This window comes from Triticum urartu, chromosome 6A (assembly GCF_056163025.1).
Source record: "Triticum urartu cultivar PI428250 chromosome 6A, HENAU_Tu73, whole genome shotgun sequence".
NCBI classification, from domain to species: Eukaryota; Viridiplantae; Streptophyta; class Magnoliopsida; order Poales; family Poaceae; genus Triticum; species Triticum urartu.
Window position 1 is genome coordinate 109,926,752 of NC_141878.1, and position 20,606 is coordinate 109,947,357.

General features: G+C 45.0%; 1 protein-coding gene and 1 pseudogene across 1 annotated transcript; both read right to left on the reverse strand.

Annotated features, from left to right (window-relative positions):
* Positions 1-4,783: 4,783 nt before the first annotated feature.
* Positions 4,784-6,465, reverse strand: LOC147964327 (uncharacterized; annotated as a pseudogene).
* Positions 6,466-10,200: 3,735 nt separating this feature from the next.
* LOC147964328 (Small GTP-binding protein) lies at positions 10,201-20,235 on the reverse strand. The gene is made up of 22 exons (XM_087526862.1): positions 19,939-20,235; positions 19,628-19,804; positions 19,286-19,372; positions 19,025-19,081; positions 18,813-18,878; positions 18,317-18,379; positions 18,145-18,189; positions 17,896-17,996; positions 17,669-17,765; positions 17,313-17,384; positions 16,023-16,177; positions 15,879-15,936; positions 15,148-15,228; positions 14,968-15,054; positions 14,531-14,602; positions 14,272-14,406; positions 13,569-13,642; positions 12,599-12,686; positions 11,847-11,924; positions 11,302-11,377; positions 11,047-11,087; positions 10,201-10,915 (listed from the first exon to the last, which is right to left on the reverse strand). The coding sequence occupies exons 1-22, from the start codon at positions 20,143-20,145 to the stop codon at positions 10,820-10,822; spliced, it is 2,013 nt and encodes a 670-aa protein (XP_087382988.1). The 5' UTR covers positions 20,146-20,235; the 3' UTR covers positions 10,201-10,819.
* Positions 20,236-20,606: the final 371 nt, after the last annotated feature.

Below are 20,606 nucleotides of genomic sequence, written 5' to 3' on the forward strand. Positions count from 1 at the left end.
ATTTAACTATCAAGACCAATTGCGGCGGGGGCAAAAATTTATATCAGTGAATTCGTATTCGAAAGAAGTTTTCAATTATATAAATTTTTCTCCCGCCGCAGTTGCTCTCGTTGGTTAAATTTATGGTCAAAATTGGACCTCGGAAAACACAAACGTACTATATTTTGGAATAGAGGAAGTACATTAAGGTCTCTAGATAACGACAATAACACAGTCTTTGTGTAAATAGACTGCTCATGCCCGATTTAAGTAACTTTCCACCATTCAGCGTACCCCAGTGATTTGATGTAACTTGCCACCGTTCAGTGTCCCTCTAGTCTGTGGTCATTTTTTCTTTACGAAAACATCGAATCTATTATAAAGATTTACCGGAAGTACAAAACACTTCAAACATAATAAAAATTACATCGAGGTCCATGAACCACCGAACGACCATCATCGCAGTCAAAACGAGTTGTCGACGTGCCACTGTCACCGCTTCCATACCGGAGCCGGCCTGATCTTATTGATGACAGCTGAAAAATCTTTGTGCACATGCCTCTAAGAACCAGCGTCCCGGAGCCGCAATCGTCGTCGTTGAACACCGTGACGAGTGCTTCATTTGATACGCATTTGCCTTGTGTGGCATGTCTGCTACTGAGCCAGGAGTCGGGAAGCAGTAGACATCGTGCAAACAATGTGAGGCGGGTTGGAATTTTCATCAGAGTAACAAAGCCGTGTCTGATGCCTCCCGTACAAACTTGGGCAAGAAGTTTATTTTGGACATACTTAAATTTATAAGGAGGTAGTATTATACACTAATATCATATGCATGATACTAGTATATGATACTTCCCGTTACAACCAGTCGAATACCTCAATAATTCATTCCCATTATTATATTTTTCTTGACATGCAGCTTATCCACCTCATCACATATGCCAAATCATCAATTATTTTAATTTTTTTCATTCATATATATTTACCAGAATGGCCCCACTTTGTTTTATGTTAACAAAGTATTTGTCACAGCAACGGCATGTGCATGCATCGATCGTGGATTCCGTTACCAGCGTACACAACCGACCAAAGACTTTACTGCACGACGGAAGACATTCCGTTTATACGGCAGAAAAATGGAAACGATCGAGCACCTCTCGCATGCATGCGCGCTCCTCCCTGAAAAAAAGAAGACCCGTCGTTTCCCTTGGTGGTACTGTAGTGCGGCGGCTGGAACCTATCTATAGGTTAGGGCGCTTCTCCCGCATGACCGCCGGTCTAGCTTGCCTCCGTGGCTCTCGGGGCTCCTCTAGGGCTACGTTCTCATCGCCGGTATGCTGCCCTGCGTCGTCGAGACAGCGGCCGCGATGCCCTGATCCTCCCTTCATGTATTTGTCTCTGTTCCGGGTAGGTCCGCCACCGCTGGGGTCTTAGGGAGGGCGATCCTTCCGCACGACCACCGCCCGTCGATCTGCCTGGCCTCCGAGGCCTCATTTTGGTTGGGACGCGGGTCTGTGTAACGCCCCTGATCGGAGAGGGGATCAGCGATCTAGAGTAGGTGAGAGGGAGCAGGTGAGGAAAGGGGATGAGCTTGGAGAAAAGGTTAGAATTGTAGAGGAAGGTTTGGATACAGAGAATGATCTACACACGCATGCCTCCACACGGCCACGGGCGGCCACCCTTAACGCACCCACGCCTCCACTTGGCAGGCCAGCTGGCTGGGCCCGCCAGCCAGCACCTAGGCACACTAATCAGCTGATTAGGTGTGACATTCTTCCCTCCTTAAGAAGAGGCCTCCCCCTCCCAAATGGGTGTCGTGGAAAAACGCCGGCGTAGCACATCGTAGTCCTCCCAGGTGGCCGAGTCCGGGGACGACGACGACCATTGTATCTTGAGCTGCACCATGGGCGCGTCGCCATGCTTCATCATACGCCTCTCCAGGATCTTGACGGGCTCTGTCGTCGACGCAGACAGGTCTTGGACTCGGGGAAGCTCGGCGAAAATCGGTGAGTAGTCCGGCGTGAACGTCTTCAGCTGGGAGACGTGGAAGACCGGGTGCACGCGGCTGTCCGGCGGCAGATCCAGCTTGTAAGCCAGAGGTCCAATCTTCTCAAGCACGGTGTAGGGGCCGAAGAACTTGTAGGCGAGCTTGGCGCATGGGCGCGAGACCACGGAGCGTTGCACATAAGGCTGCAGTTTCAGCAAGACATGTTCTCCCACTTGGAATGAGCGCTCGACGCAGTGCTTGTTCGCCTGCTTCTTGAAGCGGTGCTGGGCACGCGCCAGCTGGGCGCGGATGGCATCTGTATGCTCTGCCCAGTCCAGGTCGTCGCCGGCCGGTGTCGCCTCCGCCCAGGTTGCCATTGCGCTCAAGTTGGCTTCTCTGCCATACAGGGCCTTGAAGGGTGTGCACTGGAGAGATGAATGGAAGGTCGAGTTGTACCAGAACTCAGCCATCGGTAGCCAGCGGCGCCACTTGCTGGGGGAATCGTGGATGGCGCAGCGCAGGTACATCTCCAGGCACTGGTTCACCCGCTCGCTCTGGCCATCGGTCTGCGGGTGGTAAGGCGTAGAGTACAAGAGCTTGGTGCCCGCGCTCTCGAGCAGTTCGCGCCAGAGGTTGCTGGTGAAGATCTTGTCACGGTCGGAGACGATGGACGAAGGGATGCCGTGCAGCTTCACAATGTTGTCCCAGAACGCGCGGGCGACAGTCGCGGCGGTGAAGGGGTGGCGGAGTGGCACGAAGTGCGCGAACTTGGTGAAGCGGTCGACGACCACCATGATGGAATTGCAGCTCTCGGACGCCGACAGGCCCTCGATAAAATCCATCGTCAGGTCCTCCCATGGCGCCGAAGGAATGGGCAGAGGCGCGAGGAGGCCGGCCGGCCTGGTGTGCTCGTGCTTGGCATGTTGACAGACGGCGCATTGATGCACGAACTCCTCCACGTCTCTCTTCAGGCCACGCCACTCGAAGTGCTTCTTGACGCGGTGATAAGTCGCCGTGACGCCCGAGTGGCCGCCCACCGCGCTGTTGTGGAGCGCGGCGATCAGCTTGGTGCGCAGGGCCGTGTTCGCCCCAATCCAGAGCCAGCCTTGACGACGAATGACGCCGCGGTGGAGCTCGTACCCGTCTGCATCCGGGCTGGACACGGCTAGATGTTGGAGGTGCTCTTGAGCCTCCGCGTCCGTTGCGTAGGAGTTAGCCACCTCTTGCAACCACGCCGGCTGGCAGATCGAGAGCGCGGCCACGTCCATGAGCTTGCCCACCCGGGAGAGCGCATCCGCGGCTCCGTTGTCGAGGCCGCGCTTGTACAGGAAGCGAAACTGAAGGCCGGCGAGCTTGGACATGGCCTTGCGCTGGACGTCTGTCTCGAGGTGTTGCTCGCCCAAATTGTAGAGACTCTTGTGATCCGTGAGGATGTCGAACGGCCCGCGTTGTAGATACTGTCGCCACTTGTCCACAGCCATCATAACCGCGAGGAACTCCTTCTCGTAAGTGGAGAGTTTCTGGTTGCGCGCACCCAGCACCTTGCTGAAATAGGCCACGGGGTGCCCCTCTTGAGTGAGCACCGCGCCGATGCCCGTGTCGCAGGCATCCGTCTCAATGGCGAACGGCTTGTCGAAGTTGGGAAGCGCGAGCACCGTTGTGGTGACCATGGCCTGCTTGAGCAGGTCGAACGCAGCTTGGGCGTGCTCGGACCACTTGAAGCCTTCTCTTGGTGAGGAGCTGCGTGAGTGGCTTGGCGATGATGCCGTAGTGCGGCACAAACTTGCGATAGTAGCCTGTAAGGCCGAGGAAACCGCGAAGTTCAGTCAGCGTCGTTGGCGTAGGCCACTGCACCATGGTTTGGGTCTTCTCCGCATCGGTGACGACGCCCTCGCGTGAAATCACATGCCCAAGGTAGTCGATGTGGTCGGTGGCGAACTCGCATTTGAAGGCCTTGACATAGAGTTGGTGTTGCCGGAGCAACTCCAGCACCGTGCGCACATGTTCCAGGTGCTCCTCCATCGTTTCATTGAAGACCAAAATATCGTCAAGGAAAATGATGGTGAACTTGCGAATGTACTTACTGAAGATTGCATTCATCAGGCACTGAAATATTGCCGGTGCGTTGGTGAGGCCGAACGGCATGACGCGGAACTGAAAATGGCCGTGATGGGTTTTGAACGCCGTCTTGGCCTCATCTTCTTCGCGCATTCGAATCTGGTGATAGCCAGACCGTAGATCAAGCTTGGAGAAGACCGTAGCGCCCGCCAGTTCATTGAGCAGTTCGTCCACGATCGGCAGGGGAAACTTGTTTTTGATCGTCGCGTCGTTGAGCTGGCGGTAGTCGACGCAAAACCTCCAGGTGCCGTCCTTCTTCTTGACGAGCAGCACTGGTGCCGCGTAGGGGCTCACGCTATGAGTAATGATCCCCGAGTCCAGCATCTCGTGGACCTGCCGCTCGATCTCGTCTTTCTGCAGGGGAGAGTAGCGGTAGGGGTGAGTATTGGCCGGAATCGCCCCTTCCACCAATGTGACGGCGTGGTCATACTGACGGTGCGGCGGCAGTCCTTGGGGCGCGGCGAAGACATCGGTGTACTCGTCGAGGAGGTCGGCGAGTGGGGTCTGGCTCGGTGACTTGCGCTTGGTCTGCACGGGCGGACAAGCATCCACCATGGCCATTGCCCAAACCTCGTTGCCGGCGATCAACTTGCGAAGTTCTGCTGGCTCCACCGCCGTCAGGGTCTCGGTGGCCTTGGGTTTGACGCCGCGCAGCGCGACTTGCTCGCCGTCGTGGAGGAATGAGACGAACTTGTCTTGCTAGTGGCAGGTCATGGGGTTGTGCTGCGCCAGCCAGTCCATGCCCAGGATGCCATCGTAAGCGCCGATGTCGAGCTCGCGCATTGGTGTCGAGAAGGTGTGCCCCTGCATCCACCACTTCAGGTCGGGTACGATGCGATCACAGGTGAGGCGATCGCCGTTGGCGACCCGTACTTCCACCGGCGGCAGAGGTTGGGTTTGTGCGCCGATGCGGTCGACGAAGCTCTTGTTGACGAAGTTGTGGGTGCTGCCCGAGTCGAGGAGGAGCAGCATGACTTGGTTCCCGACCAAGGCGCGCAGGCGAATAGTGCTCGGCGAGTCGGAGCCGTCCAGCGCCTGGGCTGACAGAACGCAGCACTCCGTAGGCCGATCTGGTGGAGCAGGCTCGTCCAAGAGCTGGAGAGCATGGATCACGTCGTCAGAGAGAACCTCCCCATGCTCCCCCACGTGTATGGTGAGCAACTGTGCCGGCTGCGCGCAGCGGTGCTCCCGTGAGTATTTGTCGCCGCACTTGAAGCAGAGGTTGTTGGCGCGCCTGTAATCCCGCAACTGGCGCTCCCGAGCGAATTCGTCGCCGACAGCGCATGGGGCTGCCGCTTGGCGCGGTTGAGCCGCATTTGTTGGTGGAGGAGGACGCCCTGGAGGAACTGGTCGGCCCCGTGGACGTGTCGTGCCCAGCTCTTCCTCCTGAATGCGCGGGTGATGCTCGACGGGGCTTGTAGACGAACCGCAGCGCGCAGCTCGTCCTTCAGTCCCAACAAAAACTGGGTGATGAAGAACTTGTTGTTGATGGAGGGATCCAACGCCAGAAGGTGATACATGAGTTCATCAAACGCCGTGCGATAATCGGCGACGCTGCCCGTCTGCCGTAGCTGAAGGAGACGATGCATAGTGAGCTCAAACTCGTCCGCACCAAACTCTTCGAGCACGGCGGCGCAAAACATGTCCCATGTCAGGTTGCGGTGACTCTGGCGAAACGCCTGAAGCCAGTGCGCCGCCTGCCCCTCGATGTACAAAGCAGCGGTAGGCACCCAAAATTGTTGACCCACCTTGTAGAGCTCAAAGTATGCCAAGCAACGATCCAGCCATAGGTAGGGTGCGGATCCGTCGAAACGGGGGAAATCATGTTTTGGGGGTTTGTGGTAGGAGCTCTCTGGGTGGCTGGGGCTGGGCGGCGGCGCGGTGACCCCAGCCATGGGCGCACCGGGAGGGGGAACCGGAATGAGTGGTGGTCGGTTGTCCCCCAGACGAGCGTGAGCAGAGGCGGGGCGATGGGGCTCCGCGTGGGGGGGCTGATGGCGCGGAGGCGGTGGTGGCGGTGGTGGTACCAGCGTGGTGACAGAGCCCGCTGGTGAGGTCGAGCCGTCGACGGTCTTGCGGGTCGCATCGATGTCTGCCTGCGTCAGATCGAGCTGCCGCGAGAGGCCCCGCGGCTCCGCCGAGATCTGGTTGTTGAAGGCGATCTGCGCCTCGAGTTGCTTGCCGCGGAGAGCGGTTTGCTCGTCGAGCTTGGTGAGGAGGGAGTCGAGCATCTTCGCGATGTGGGCGTTCCCTTCCTCCATGGCTTCCAGGACTTGTCGCGTCGCAACGGAGGGCTTTGAGGGCACCGTTGCTCCTGCCTGAAAGGGGATCGAACCCCGCGACGGATTTTGGGCGAGATCCGGCGAGCGGACTTGCACCGTGCGCGGTGGATGTTACCGATCCACCTCCCAAGCTTCAGAAGGTGCAGCGGCGGTGAGGGGGGAAATTTTTTGGCTTTGAATACCAACGTAACGCCCCTGATCGGAGAGGGGATCGGCGATCTAGAGTAGGTGAGAGGGAGCAGGTGAGGAAGGGGGATGAGCTTGGAGAAGGGGTTAGGATTGTAGAGGAAGGTTTGGATACAGAGAATGATCTACACACGCATGCCTTCACACGGCCACAGGCAGCCACCCTTAACGCACCCACACCTCCACTTGGCAGGCCAGCTGGCTGGGCCCGCCAGCCAGCACCTAGGCACACTAATCAGCTGATTAGGTGTGACAGTCTGGCTGCGGTTCCATTGCTGGTCACTCAAATTGTTGAGGAAGACGCGTCCTAATCGCCCTGTGCGCGTCGTTCCTCTACCCAGGCCACGAGCCCAGGACCTCCTCGGGCAAGCCTGCAGGCCCCCCTCGCCTCTGGCTGCTCTCTATCCATTGAGACGCCTGTCAGGCTGTGGTTCCCGGCGCAAAGACAACCTCTCCTGCATATATGATGCCCCGCCCATTGCTGAGCTCAACATACCGGCCGCTGCTCTGGTGTTGCAATTTCTTCTTTCTGTTGCCGCTGTCTTGGTCTGTCAAGAGGTACATCTGGCCATTCTCATCTTCCTCGGAGTCCTACAAATCCCTGTTTTATCTTCCTGGTGTTGCTGGCATGGCTGGGGAAGCAGTATGTGTTCCTCAACCGGTCCTTACTAACATTTATATGTTCATCTATCGTGTTACATTCTTGGTTTTCCATCATAATCTATGTGATTTTTAGTTGGTTCCTTTTGCTGTATCATTGACCACTGTTCTACTTTACAGTAGTTGTTCTGGGCCGCTCAAGGTACCCTTTGAACTGTCATTCACTTTTAATGCCAGTAGCTCTCTATATGTTATATACAAACTAGTACATATGCCCATGCGTTGCGACGGTAGAGATATTCTTTTGAGAAGCAATGAGAAAGATAATTGATGTGTGCACCAAAAACATTCTACACAGTAGTTGGACGACAGAGCGAGGAGATGTTGTCTTTTCTCAGATCATGCTTGGCCTGCGAGATCTTGATAGTGGTGGAGTTAGTCGGCGTGACGACAACCAACCAACTCGTGCCTTTTTTTCCTTTGGGTTCACCCTCGTATCGGGGTTGTGACTCCCTCCTCATTTGATGGCTGCACGACGACCTTCAGGGAACGCTTGTTTCGCCCTCATGTCGGAATTGTTGTGGCCCCCTCCTCATTTGGTGTTTGTAAGGCACGAGTATAAATCCAAAAAAAAACGACAAGTTGAAGGATCGAACTCACGACCTAAAAACTCAACCACTGGGTGCTGGCCACTCGAATAAACGGGTCCTGCTTACCAATGACCAGTGCGAACGTTTAAGAACATACTTCATCACCATATTCAAAACCTTTTTTAATATTTTTTTTCGAAAATTTCCAAAAATAAATTAGTATTTATGAATTGCAAAATATTTTTAAAACATGAACAGTTTTTGAAATCCAAAAAAGTTTTTCAAAAATTTCGTTCATTTTGGAAAAATATGAACAACATTTGAAATAGAGAGACTTTTTAAAATTCACAAACATTTTATCGAAAACATGAACCTTTGAAAAAGCATTAACTTTTTTTGAATTTGGGATCAATTTTTTAAAACAGGAACATGCTTTAAACATTTATAATAATTTTTGAAAATGTGTTTATTTTAACCACGATCATTATCTTTAATTTGTGAACATTTCACTAAACAAGAATGTTTACAGAATCGGGAACATATTTTAAAATCTAGTTCTCTTTTGAAAATCCCAATTTGTTTTGGAGAACACAATTTTTTTAGAAAAAATGGAACATTTTGTAAAATGCAATTTTATGTTGAATATCTCGATTTTTTTGGAAGACACAAACATTTAAAAAATTGGATTGTTTTTGTAATTTTGAACAAATTTGAAAGGACAACAAAAAATGTCAAGTTTCGAACATTTTTTAAAACATGAACAACATTTTGGAATTCGGAAATATTTTCTAAAAATTTAAAACACAAATCAAAATTCTGATTTTTTTTTAATTTTGTATTTAAGAAAAAGGTAAAAAAATGAAGTTTGCAGGGGAAAAAGTAAAAATAAATAGAGAAAGGAACAAAAAATATAATAGAAATGAAACACAGAAAAAATGAAAACGGGCTGGCACAGCCTTGCGCCCTGTGCGAAGGTCAGACTATTTGTCGTCACGTGCGGTAAATAGGGTTTTCCTAGCTGTGTGTGCAGGGAAAAAATGATCTATTATTCCCGCTAGACAGTAACTTAATCTTATATTTTCTTCAATTACATTACATGCATATCTATTCTAATATACATCAATAATTTCAGGTTCTGACATTTTGCTTGATGCAAGCAACTCCTTTTTATTTGAGGTCTTCTGCTTTTACCATTGTTGCAAATATGGAGGGTTCTCAAAGTTTTTTCTTTGGATATGTAGGTGTTTCAGGTAATCAGTGAAGATCATGAGTGTACGCCAATTAATATGGGTTGGAGGGAGTAACACTTTTACACCCCCGCCATGCTCCGTATATTCTTTATATTGTTAAGTCTTGATTTCTACTTATAAACAGGGAATGTTCTCACCCCGCAAAAAAAAAAACAGGGAATGTTCTCAAAATTAACCTCATAGGTGCATACAATCATATAGTGAGTTGACTCCATCAAACCAAGCAAATTCATTTGAGCACATATTTTGCAAATCACATTTTGGTTAATTCTTTCGTCAACCGAAGAAAAAATAATTGTACCATAACCCCGCCAATATTTTCTCTTCTTTCTTCTTTCCTTCCTCAATGTGCATCTCTCAAATGAGCTGATTGGCATGCTAACATCCCGCAGCAACGCGCGGGGAATCATCTAGTTTAATTAATTTGCAGTATTGCTAAAACTCATATCGCACCGGTGTCTGATGCCTCTCGTAGCCATCGAATCTCCGCGCGGAGATTTGCAATGGACTAAGAAACTATCACAGCGTCTGTTGTTGCCGGTTGGAGATTTGCAATGGACTAAGAAACTGTCACAGCGTCTGTTGTTGCCGGTTGCAGCATGACATCTCAACGATCACAGCATCCATCCTCATCGCTCGCAGCATATTGTCTCACCAGTCAGCATCCGCCATTGCCGCTTGTGCCATGTAGTCCCACTGGTCACAGCGTCTATTGTCATTGCTCACAGCACGTCTCGCAACATTTCGTCCAACCAGTTGCAGCACCCTATTGTGCCGCTCATGGCACCACATCTACACTGACATCACTCAACCAAGACTTGGTTAAGTCTCAGACGACTGAGTAGCCACACCCATTAATTTGTTTTAGGGCAAACCTAGAACTGCAATTTAATATTCTCTCTGTCCCAAAATAAGTGACCCAACTTTATATTAATTTTGTACTAAAGCTAGTACTCCCTCTATCTCAGTTTACAAGGCTTGCACTTGTATCTAGGTTATCAATTTAACTTATATAAAATAAATTGTTTAACATAAAAATTATATCATTAGAAAATAGAATATCCAAAGTTTCTAATGATATATTTTTATAATGTATGACTCTTATTAAGTTGGTCAAATTAATGACCTAGGTACACGTGCAAGACTTGTAAACTGAGATGGAGAGAGTACAAAGTTGAGTCACTTAATTTGGGACGAAGGGAGTAGTATGAAACATGAAACGGATGGACTAATTAATACTCCCTCTGTATAGATGTTTTAGGTCACTACTATTACACGGAGAATTGGAACGGAGCAGTGGTTGCAAATCATCAGGTCGTATGCTTACAAAACCTTGTTTACGTGTGCTCTACCTGGGGCATCTTGCTCCAACTACTATTAAAAAGAACAAATCCTGTGAAGTTGCTGTATAATAACACGGCATAATCTTGTTTATGTGTTGCTTCTGCATAATCCTGTGAAGTCCAAAGTTTTCCAACCAAAAAACTTTTGTGAAGTCAAACCTTTCTGTACAGGATACTACAGGCCTGGCAGCCATCCTTGGCGAAAAGATATACCAAAATGATAAATCCTGCCCAGGTTACATGATGAGATTGACATCGTTCATTTACCAACCCGCACAAATAACTGCGCAGACCGGCAGATCACTCGAGTTGCACGGCATCTTTTAGCTTCATAACCTGACATGCCAACAAATAAATACAAGATTAGCAGCTCAGTTCTTCGGTTGGTTCCTTTGACCTGCTTTTTTTTGTCTCAAGACGCATTAGCTTCCAGGTATGCTCGCCACTCGCCCAAATGACACAGAATCTGGAGGTCTTTCACAACTCAAAGCACCTCCTTTTCCAGTTTCAGCACAGCCATGAATGCCTCCTGAGGAACTTCGACCCTTCCGATTGCTTTCATTCTCTTCTTTCCTTCCGCCTGTTAGCAAATGTCAAAGAAACATATTATCTTGTCTACTATAGAGGAAAGCCCTCTTAAAATTTAAGAAGTTAACTTCTGCTGAGCACAATCAATAGATTCTCCAAAGCTAATTTTGATCGAAGAATTACCTGTTTTTTCAACAACTTCTTTTTCCTTGATATATCACCCCCTGCAAGTGAAAGAAAACAGTGGTGTGACTAATCTTTTGCAAGCTGTGAGGACAAAGTGTAGCGATCTTTGTTTTTAAGAAATAGACCATTGCAGTAACTAATAGAAAAATGTTCAGATAAGTGTGTACAGGATCAAGAACATGAGACAAGGAACACAGCATTTGATTGGCTTTATGAAAATGTCAGAGTACAAGTTTCAGTATTTCAGTTTACCGTAGCATTTTGACAAGACATCCTTCCTGATGGCTGATAGGGCTTCGCTTGCAATGACCTTTGCACCAATACATGCCTGTCAAAGTGCTGATTAACATCTGATTGCTATAAACAGGAGTACTAATTGAGTGGTTATTACTCTTTGGAAACATATGGCTGCTCCTACTTTCCACCAAGCTACTCCCTCCGTCCCATAATGTAAGACGTTTTTTGACACTGCACCAGAGTGTCAAAAAACGTCCTATATTATGGGACAGAGAGAGTACTAAAGTAGCACTTTTCTGATTTAAAGGACTGACCTAGGCCCTCCTAAGATCTAAGCCAACACGGAGGTGGTCCCAGTTCCTCCTTTGTAGTTTGTGATTACAATCAACTCACTAACAAAGAATTTGATTGATGTTCTTTCTTGATATAGGTTGCCAAAAGTGGGTGAAACATGTTAGGCACCCCCGACCACAACTTACAGTCTCCCATGATCGTCTGCCCAAGCTTGCTATGCTGATATATTGCAAGAAATATGTGAGAACAAGACAGATGAAGCTCACTTGAATAGGTATTTTAAACATTTGCCGAGGTATAAGTTCTTTCAGCTTCTGGGTGAGCGCTCTGCCAACAGTGTATGCCTAGAAAAATATTCCAAATATCAGATCACTTGAGAACTTATTGCATAACAACCAGTAAACATAAGTTGTAGCTTCCAAAATCAAGTAGGAAGTGAATACATTGCACAAACAAAGAGTGAACTGTAAACTTGAATATTTAGGTGTTAGGATCTGAGGACATCTGATGCTTAACATCTGTTCAAAGGTTTGGTGATGACCCTAGAGTATATGGGTTCATGAACACAAAAAAGGAAGACAAATATGAGACTAATTCTAACCTAACATAATCTTATCTTTAGCAATAAGTATGGTTTCATACTGAAATGTGTGAGTATTTTCCAGGTTCTTAATATCCTTTTGCGGTTTGCGGTAAATGTATGTTCACATGGAGGTGTTTCTAGACAGCATACATTCTCTCTCTGGTTTTAGAGCTATATCTATCAACAATATGATTGTGCATAGACCAAGAGCTCTAGCTTTCGAAGACTCATGAAGAGAGTAACACAAATGAGTCTGCACAGATAAATGAATCCTATATATGATGGATCAAATCAAAGGTTATACGTCAAGGACAAAAACAAAGGTCATATGTTTGAGAAAGAAATCAAAAGGTTATATATTCGAGAGAGAAAATAAAGGTCATATGAGTACAGTTGTACTAGCTAGCAAGCATGTGTCTTTAATAGGTAAGGCACCTTCTCTTTGTGTACAATTGTCGACAATGCTTCCACAGGCTCACCATTGATTTGTATGTCCAGCTTTACTAGGTCACTTACCCTGTACCTGCAAATTAGGAAAATATACATCAGTTGATTTTGCACAAGGAACTATTGAACACTAAAAAGCAACAACAGATGGCTAACGTTTAGAACAATATACGAGCAGCCACGGTGCTGGAATCTGAAGTGCAAACAATCTTTTATGTGAGACCTCTGTCTAGTCTTTTATGACCCGCAGTATAACAGAAGTCTAACCTTCAAACTGGTAATATATACATCCCCTATCAAGACATGTGTACAATAAAATGTAATATTATTTGAGAACATTGTGAAATAAAATACTCCCTTCATTTCTATATACAAGGCCACTTCATATGTTATGTCTAACTTTGACCATTAATTTTACCAACAAATGTGAGTTATATGCCACAAAAAGTATGTCAATGGAAGCACATTTCAAAGAACTTTCCGATGACATATTTTGTACTCCCTCCGTCCAAAATTACTTGTTGTAGAAATGGATGTATCTAGACATATTTTTAGTTCTAGATGCATCCGTTTTTATCCATTTCTACGACAAGTAATTCAGGATGGAGGGAGTATGACATATAAGATATAACCCATATTTTGTTGACCAAAATTATAAGTCCAAGTTTGACATGAAAAACGAAGTGGCCTTGTATACATAAATGGAAGGAGTATTAAACTCCATAACTCAATTGTTACTGCTAGAGATTATATTCACATAAGCAACTGCCACATCATGATCATTAAAGTGCCTTGGAGTAGAAAGCTAGTGGAATATGTTGCAGGAGCAATCTTGTATTGCTCTACGGAAATAAGCTAACATATACAATGCATGCACAATTTGTCGGCAAACCCTCATAGGATGGGGTAACACAGAACAGGAATTAAAAGTACATAACACTGGGGAGGAAATATGTACCCGACAACTGAATATTCCATGCTAGCATATCCTTTGCTTCGAGATTTCAGTTGATCAAAGAAATCACCAACCATCTGCATAACAGTTACAAAAAATATATTTTATAGAAAGACCACCAAGTAACTGGATTGGTTTCTTAAATTGAAAAAACAAGCGAGTGGGCCTTCAGTATAATGCATGTATATTCACCAGAATAGACAAGACTGATTCGTATATTGGCATTGTTGGAACACATCAAGTCAAGACATATACTTATGAAGAACCTCTCACAAAGTCGAGCACAAACAATATTACAGAAACCGCAGCAGATACAAAATTATTTGACGCGAGGAGGTGCATAAAATGAAGAATAAGGTTGGAAGGTTGCATTTGAATGAAGGTAGTAGTGATTAGCGACTGTGATGCTTAGTACTCCCTCCGATCCAAAATAAATGCCGTGGTTTTAGTTTGAATTTGAACTAAAACCACAACGCTTATTTTGGATCGGAGGGAGTATATGATAATTACACGATATTGATAAAACAATTACATCATCTCCACTGAAACTTATCTTTGGATAATATGTTGTATGTTTTGCAGATGCATTGAGGTATGCATCTCATAACTTCTCATAGTTGATCCTTTTATTTGCTTCATGCAAGTGTTAAATTTGATAAGTTACAGCAGGCAGAACATGTTTGTAGTCAAAATAGTTGCTGCATACCTCTGCTAGTGGTAGCATATAAGTAAGTTTGGCCCTGTTTTCTGTAATGTAGTTCATTTCCTTGAATTCACCTCTTCTCTCTTGACCCAGCTCCATTATTGGGCCAATATAGTCCTTTGGTGTTAACAATTCAATCTGAAACAGGGAAGAGCAGATACCAAATAGGAGAATAAAAAACGTGTAGAATACAGTGCCTCCAAAGTTCAGGAAAAAAGGACATGACTGCAAATGGATGGTGGAAGACTTATACAACAACCACCTTTACGTATGGTTCTTCAATCGACCTCCGTTTACCAGGTTCTGGAAGCAAGGATGGATTTGAACATTCAACCTACATGACATCTGTAAGTAAGCATATGTGTACATTAACAGTGCAATGCCAGATAAATAAAGATGGTATGTTTACAAGTCAATCTGGATCAGTAACCATTTTGTTTACTTTATTAAAAGGATGTCAGATTTAGCAACCATGGCTAGGTCTTTATGCAACCTGCAATGGCTTAGCTCATATGCTTAACAGCAGCATTGAGGAACTCTTCAGCAGTAAGCAAGAAAAGGGTAGAAACATCTAAAATGGCTGGAAATGGTTTCCATCTCATGTCCACCAAGTACAGTGGGAGTTAACTTGCATATACAAATAAAGCACTAGATGGATCCCAAGAAAAGACAATGAAGTTCAGCGGTCATAGAACTTACAGTTTCATTATTGGAACAGTTGACACGGTAAACCACACTGGGTGCAGTAATTATTAGGTTCAAATTGTACTCTCTCTCAAGCCTTTCCTGAAAATACAGAACATTACATTGTACAAAATTCAAGTCAGCATGGTTGTGATGTGAGATGCATTATTAAGAGCTAAGTAGATTGTACAAAACCTGAACGATTTCCATATGAAGAAGACCAAGGAACCCACATCTAAATCCGAACCCCATGGCACTAGAAGATTCCGGTTCAAACTGCGCAAATAACCAAGATAAATATCACCAAGCTAAGAAACGTAATACAAAATGCTAATGGGTGATCAACACTCAACATCGCAGATTACAGAGCCCTAGAGAATAATTGCACTGCAACTTTTTATGTGTTTTCTGCAATCTCTTCTAAATGTTGTACAAATGAGATTGGAGACTAACACTATTTTCTTACCATGTAGAAATGGAACACTGATCAACTATTCATAAATGAAGACACTGCCTTTACTACTTTTTTCTTTTTGCTCATGTTTTAATGCAAGAATACTAAATCATTTTCTTTAACATCAGGGGACAGTATATAAACTAAATATTCGTTGTTAATTTAGCTGTCATAAATTGCTTTAGAACTTCTATGCCTTCTGCGGGGCAAAATAATAACAAAACTTTGGTTATATCAATGCAAATCCGTATACAACAATCATGGTCTACTTGCATGTTGCATCTAGTATGAACTATATTAGATCAGTTTTCTTGAAGGTTCATACAGATGAACTACGATATCAAGATATGGGTTAAGAAAAGAAGTCTGAACCTTCAAACTAAAAACAAAATAACCAAATTAGTTCAACAATACACTCATGCTAATCTGACGATCTTGCACGGATGGCTCATAGGCATGATAAGAATCCCACCTTTAGGGCAGCATCATTTAGCTGAAGTCTCCCCAATGCTTCCCGCAACTCCTCAAACCTAGTGCCAACTTGAATGTTTAATACAAGATAAATTATGCTTCTGCAGTGAAGAAAAAATTTCATTTCAAGGAGAAAGTACAGTACTGATCTGCCTCTAAAGGAAACAAGCCGCAGAAAACCATTGGAGTAGCTTCTGAATATCCTGGTAAAGCAGATTCCGCTCTTTTTGCAAAATGGGTAATTGTATCACCCACCCTAGCATCTGCTACTGATCTTATGGAAGCAGAGAGATAGCCAACCTGAAGGAGTGGTAAAGACATAAAGAAATTTGGTTTGACAGAATTATTGCAGTACTCACTATGAATAGAATTTGGGCCTCTTTGGAATACAGAATTATAAAAACACAAGAATAGGAGCAGTGTAGGATTTAGGTATCCTTGGTTTGCTGAATTCTGTGTGAAACAAAAACACATGATTTTGCAAAACTAGCTTGTTGGATGCTCCATAGGAATTTTACAGGAATTTGAAGAGAGAGAAAGAAGGTGCATGCAAGACACGAAGGAAAACTTTTAAAGGTCTAACACCTCTTGCTAGAATTTCTAATTTACTATGGAGTTGGGACTTATGAAAGCAATCCATAGGAACTTCGATGATCTCATTCCTTTGATCCAGAGTTCCTCCATAAGAAAATTCCTACGTTTTGACATCCTACAGGACTTCTTTAAAGGCCTCACTGGAACACAGCTTTCTAAGAACGTACAAACCTAAGAAATGTAGAAATGAGATTGCATACCATCTAGAAGGGAACCAAAACAAGGGAATATGGATACTTCACAGGAATTTGGAGAGAAAGAAGGTGCACGTGAGATGCAAAGGAAATTGTTAATGAAATTTGACCTCCTGCTAGAAATCCTATGAACTTACGGTGTAGAAAAGCAATTAGTAGTAAATTGGCTGCTCTACTTCCTATTATCCAAAGGTCCTGGATGGGAAACATTCAGATAGACCGAAATCTTACAAAATTCCTATGAAAAATCCTTCAACCCAAAGGGGACCATAATGCATAAGATTTGATATTACGCACGGCTTAATTCACGTCATCTTGAGCTAACCCGAGTCCAAATGGAACAGCAACCTGCCCGAGGTATAGTCAAGACACGTGCAGAACTGTTCAGAGACTCTTGGACTGTAGGATTTTCGAATGAATTTTGAAAGATTATAATCTTTAGGGATTTTTCCCCATAAGAGCCCTCTGGATCATAGGATTGGGGTTGACAAATTCCTGTAAAGTTCCTTCAAGCCAAAGGTGTATAGATGGCATATTTGGTGAGCTAGACCAATAATCTGGCGTCGATTAATACATGATAGAAGTCCCCATTTTGGTAACTAAAGTTGATACCACGAGACAGTCAAACAGTGAACTGGCAAAGTTACCTCGCCAGCGTGCAGTTCATCAGCTTCCATCTGATTGGGGGATAGTACACCAATTTCATCAGCAACATACTCCTGTTTATTTTGACAATATACTCAGCATAACATTCTATACCCTGCACAGCTAAGGTTCCAGGGGAAAATAACTGTAAAATGGTATTATGATTGAGAAATACTTGACAGAAGTGGTAAAACACTAATGGCTTCATTTTGTTATCGCATACTAGAACAGAAACTTTGGATGGTAATTTACAGAAGTGGTATTGTGCACTCCAATGTAATTGTGTTTTCTGGAAAATTATTGTCCCTTGAGATGAACACAGCAGTTTACTGGAAAGGTTTCAGCTTTGCTTTAGTACCTTTTTATTGGCCATAAAACATATCTTGTCCCCTTTCCTTATACTGCCATCAATAACTCGAAAATACACAATGACACCTCTGTATGCATCATAATAGCTGAAATTACAAAGATAAACATTAAACCAAAGTTATTATATAGATCAATTATTTCTGTCTGCCTGTGGAACTTTGGCACTCGGAAAATTCACGGAGAAAATTTTAAGTTGATCGAGTTCTTAAAGGGTACCTGTCAAATATAAGAGCCCTGAGAGGATTTTTTAAAGTATCCTTTGGTGGGGGGACCTTGGTCACGATGGCATCTAGTATTTCGATGATGCCTATGCCCTCCTATAGAGACACAATAACAACAACACCAACAACAACAAAGTTAAATTATTATATCTGTTCGCAAAAGGAGATTAATAGATTCTATATAAAATTGTACATCAACTGCGTAAGTAACTCTACAGAAAATAGTAAGGTAACGAAAACTAACCTTTGCTGAACACCTAATTGCATTACTGCAGTCCAAGCCAATTATCTGAGAATAGAGAAGGCAAGGATGAATTAGACTATTAAGAACCGATGGGGCATAATTTCGACTCGGAAATGAACAAAATTGTTTTGGGCAATTGTCAGGATAAATTAGAACAAACGTCAAAAAATACCTCTTCAATCTCTTGCGCGATGCGGTCAGGTTCAGCACCAGGAAGATCAATTTTGTTTAGAACCTAAACTAGAATAGAAAGTCATCTGTCAAATACACAAAAATGAGAAGCCATAACAGGACATCACACCAAAATGTCCATTTCATGAGGGAAACCACATAAAGACTTGGGAGATTTTTCCATCCTTTATATTCATCTACACGGAGCAAAATGCAACAACTGCTTAGCCATTTTAAAGCTACTTTTCATTATTGTCTGACTGAAAGGGGGAAACATCTTGCTCAAACAGTATATTATTGGCTGAAATATACTCATCTTTACTCAAATTTGCACCCAATTCTAATAAGGCACACATAAAACACTCAAAATAACTCTAGCGTCTCAAATGCTCGGGCAAATGAAATATGTGGATTTGTTAGCAGCGAAAGGTAAATATTGTAAAACTATAAGATGTAGAACTCATTATTGTGTGAAGAAATTGACAGCTCAAACTAACCGGTATGATTTCAAGGTTGCTTTCCAGTGCAAGGTACACATTTGCTAAGGTCTGCGCTTCAACACCCTGCATTGTCAAATCAGATATCTTTAACTGTCTTGGAAAAGATGTAATGGAAACTAGTGATGCCATTTAGCCAACCTCTGAAGGCAAAGGTGAATGTCTTCGAGTACATAACTATTGAACTTACAGGAAGGAAATATATATTGCACCTGAGAAGCATCAACAACCAGCAGTGCACCCTCACAAGCAGCAAGAGATCGGGAGACCTAGCAAACAGTCGGACACTTCCTCAGATGTTTCAACCAACTCCAAATCTTAAAAGCATGCTAGGTTGAAAGTATCAGAGTGCCATCTCAGACAACTCTAAACGACTGCACAAATTGCAGTGGAGTGGAACATTCATGTATATGCCTGTATTTTTTGAAAAAAAAAATATCTTCGCTGCCTGGAAGCAGCTTAATATGCCATACCTCATATGAGAAATCGACATGACCTGGTGTATCGATTAAGTTCAGGCAGTAAGGCTCATTGTTCATGACGTAACGCATCCGAGCTGCCTAAAACAACAAATGATTAGAGCGACAGTACATAAGAAGGAACATGCAGATCAAAACCATCAAGTAAACAACAGCGTAAGCTAACAAAATCACAAGAACATTCATATGGCAAGCAGCTAACAGCGAGTATCTGGTCTTATTTCTTCTCTCTAGCCTCCACATTTACAGTGGGTTAATATGTTTGGCTAAAGTACTTACGAGAACATATGGCATGAATCCAGAGATTTTAACCAACTACACCATCATTTCGCGTACCTGCAGTTTGATTGTGATCCCCCTCTCCCTCTCCAGGTCCATGTTATCCAGGAACTGCTGTTTCATATCCCTCTTCTGCACCGTCCCTGTCATCTCGAGGAGCTTATCCGCCAGCGTGGATTTCCCATGGTCGATGTGCGCGATGATGCAGAAGTTCCTGATGTTGGTAATGGGGACCTGCCAGACATCGAAAATTGCTACTTTCAGTTAAAAATTCAGGGCGCGCGCAAACTCCAGACAAGTACAATGTCGCGACTACTGATGAACACAAAGCTCAGGGCGTTGCGCTGCGTGAGGGAGGCGGAGGTTACCTTCTGGAGGCGGTCCTGGCCGGCGTCGGTGGAGGAGGCGGGGGCGGAGGCGGCGAGGCAGAGGACGCGGCCGCGGGAGGCGGCTGAGAGAGCGCGTGGGCGGGAGGCGGCCGAGAAGGGTGCGGCAGGGCGGCGGAGCCCTGAGGCGAGCGGCGACGGCGACGGCGGAAGGACGGCGAGGCGGCAGACGGCGGAGGTGGTGGCCATGGAAGGAGGAGCTCCGAGGTGGGCAAGCGTTGGCGCTTCTGGGCCGCAAGGCTTCCTTGCCTTGCCGCCGTCTGTCTATCCACAGACGCTGTGGATGTTTGGTTGCTAGCTAGTAACCGTTGCATTATTTTCATCCTCAACAAATTGCTAATATCTATTAAATCAAACATTTTGTTTGGCATCTCAAAATAAAAACATTTTGTTTGGACAAATTCTTTCATCAAGAGATAAGAAAAATACTCCTACAACAAAGGCTTGACAATTTTAACATGTTCATGACTTAATTTGAAAATATAGTTTTAGAATTGGACTAGCTAATAAAACCAGGATATTGGATAGCAATATATCTTAAGTTTCCTTTGGATGTAGACATTCATGGGCATGGCATTGCATTGGCTCCAATGCCAAATATCCAAGATATTGATACCGAGGTTCTGTTCAAATTCTAGTGTTTGGATGTT

What these genes read in the sequence shown, in the direction of transcription:
- LOC147964328 (XM_087526862.1), bottom strand. Translation starts at nt 20,145, where the DNA reads ATGGCCACCACCTCCGCCGTCTGCCGCCTCGCCGTCCTTCCGCCGTCG. An exon ending in TGGTTGTTGATGCTTCTCAG is followed by an intron (nt 18,879 to 19,024) that starts GTGCAATATATA and finishes TTGACAATGCAG; the next exon opens with GGTGTTGAAGCGCAGACCTT. An exon ending in TTGAAGAACCATACGTAAAG is followed by an intron (nt 14,407 to 14,530) that starts GTGGTTGTTGTA and finishes TCCCTGTTTCAG; the next exon opens with ATTGAATTGTTAACACCAAA.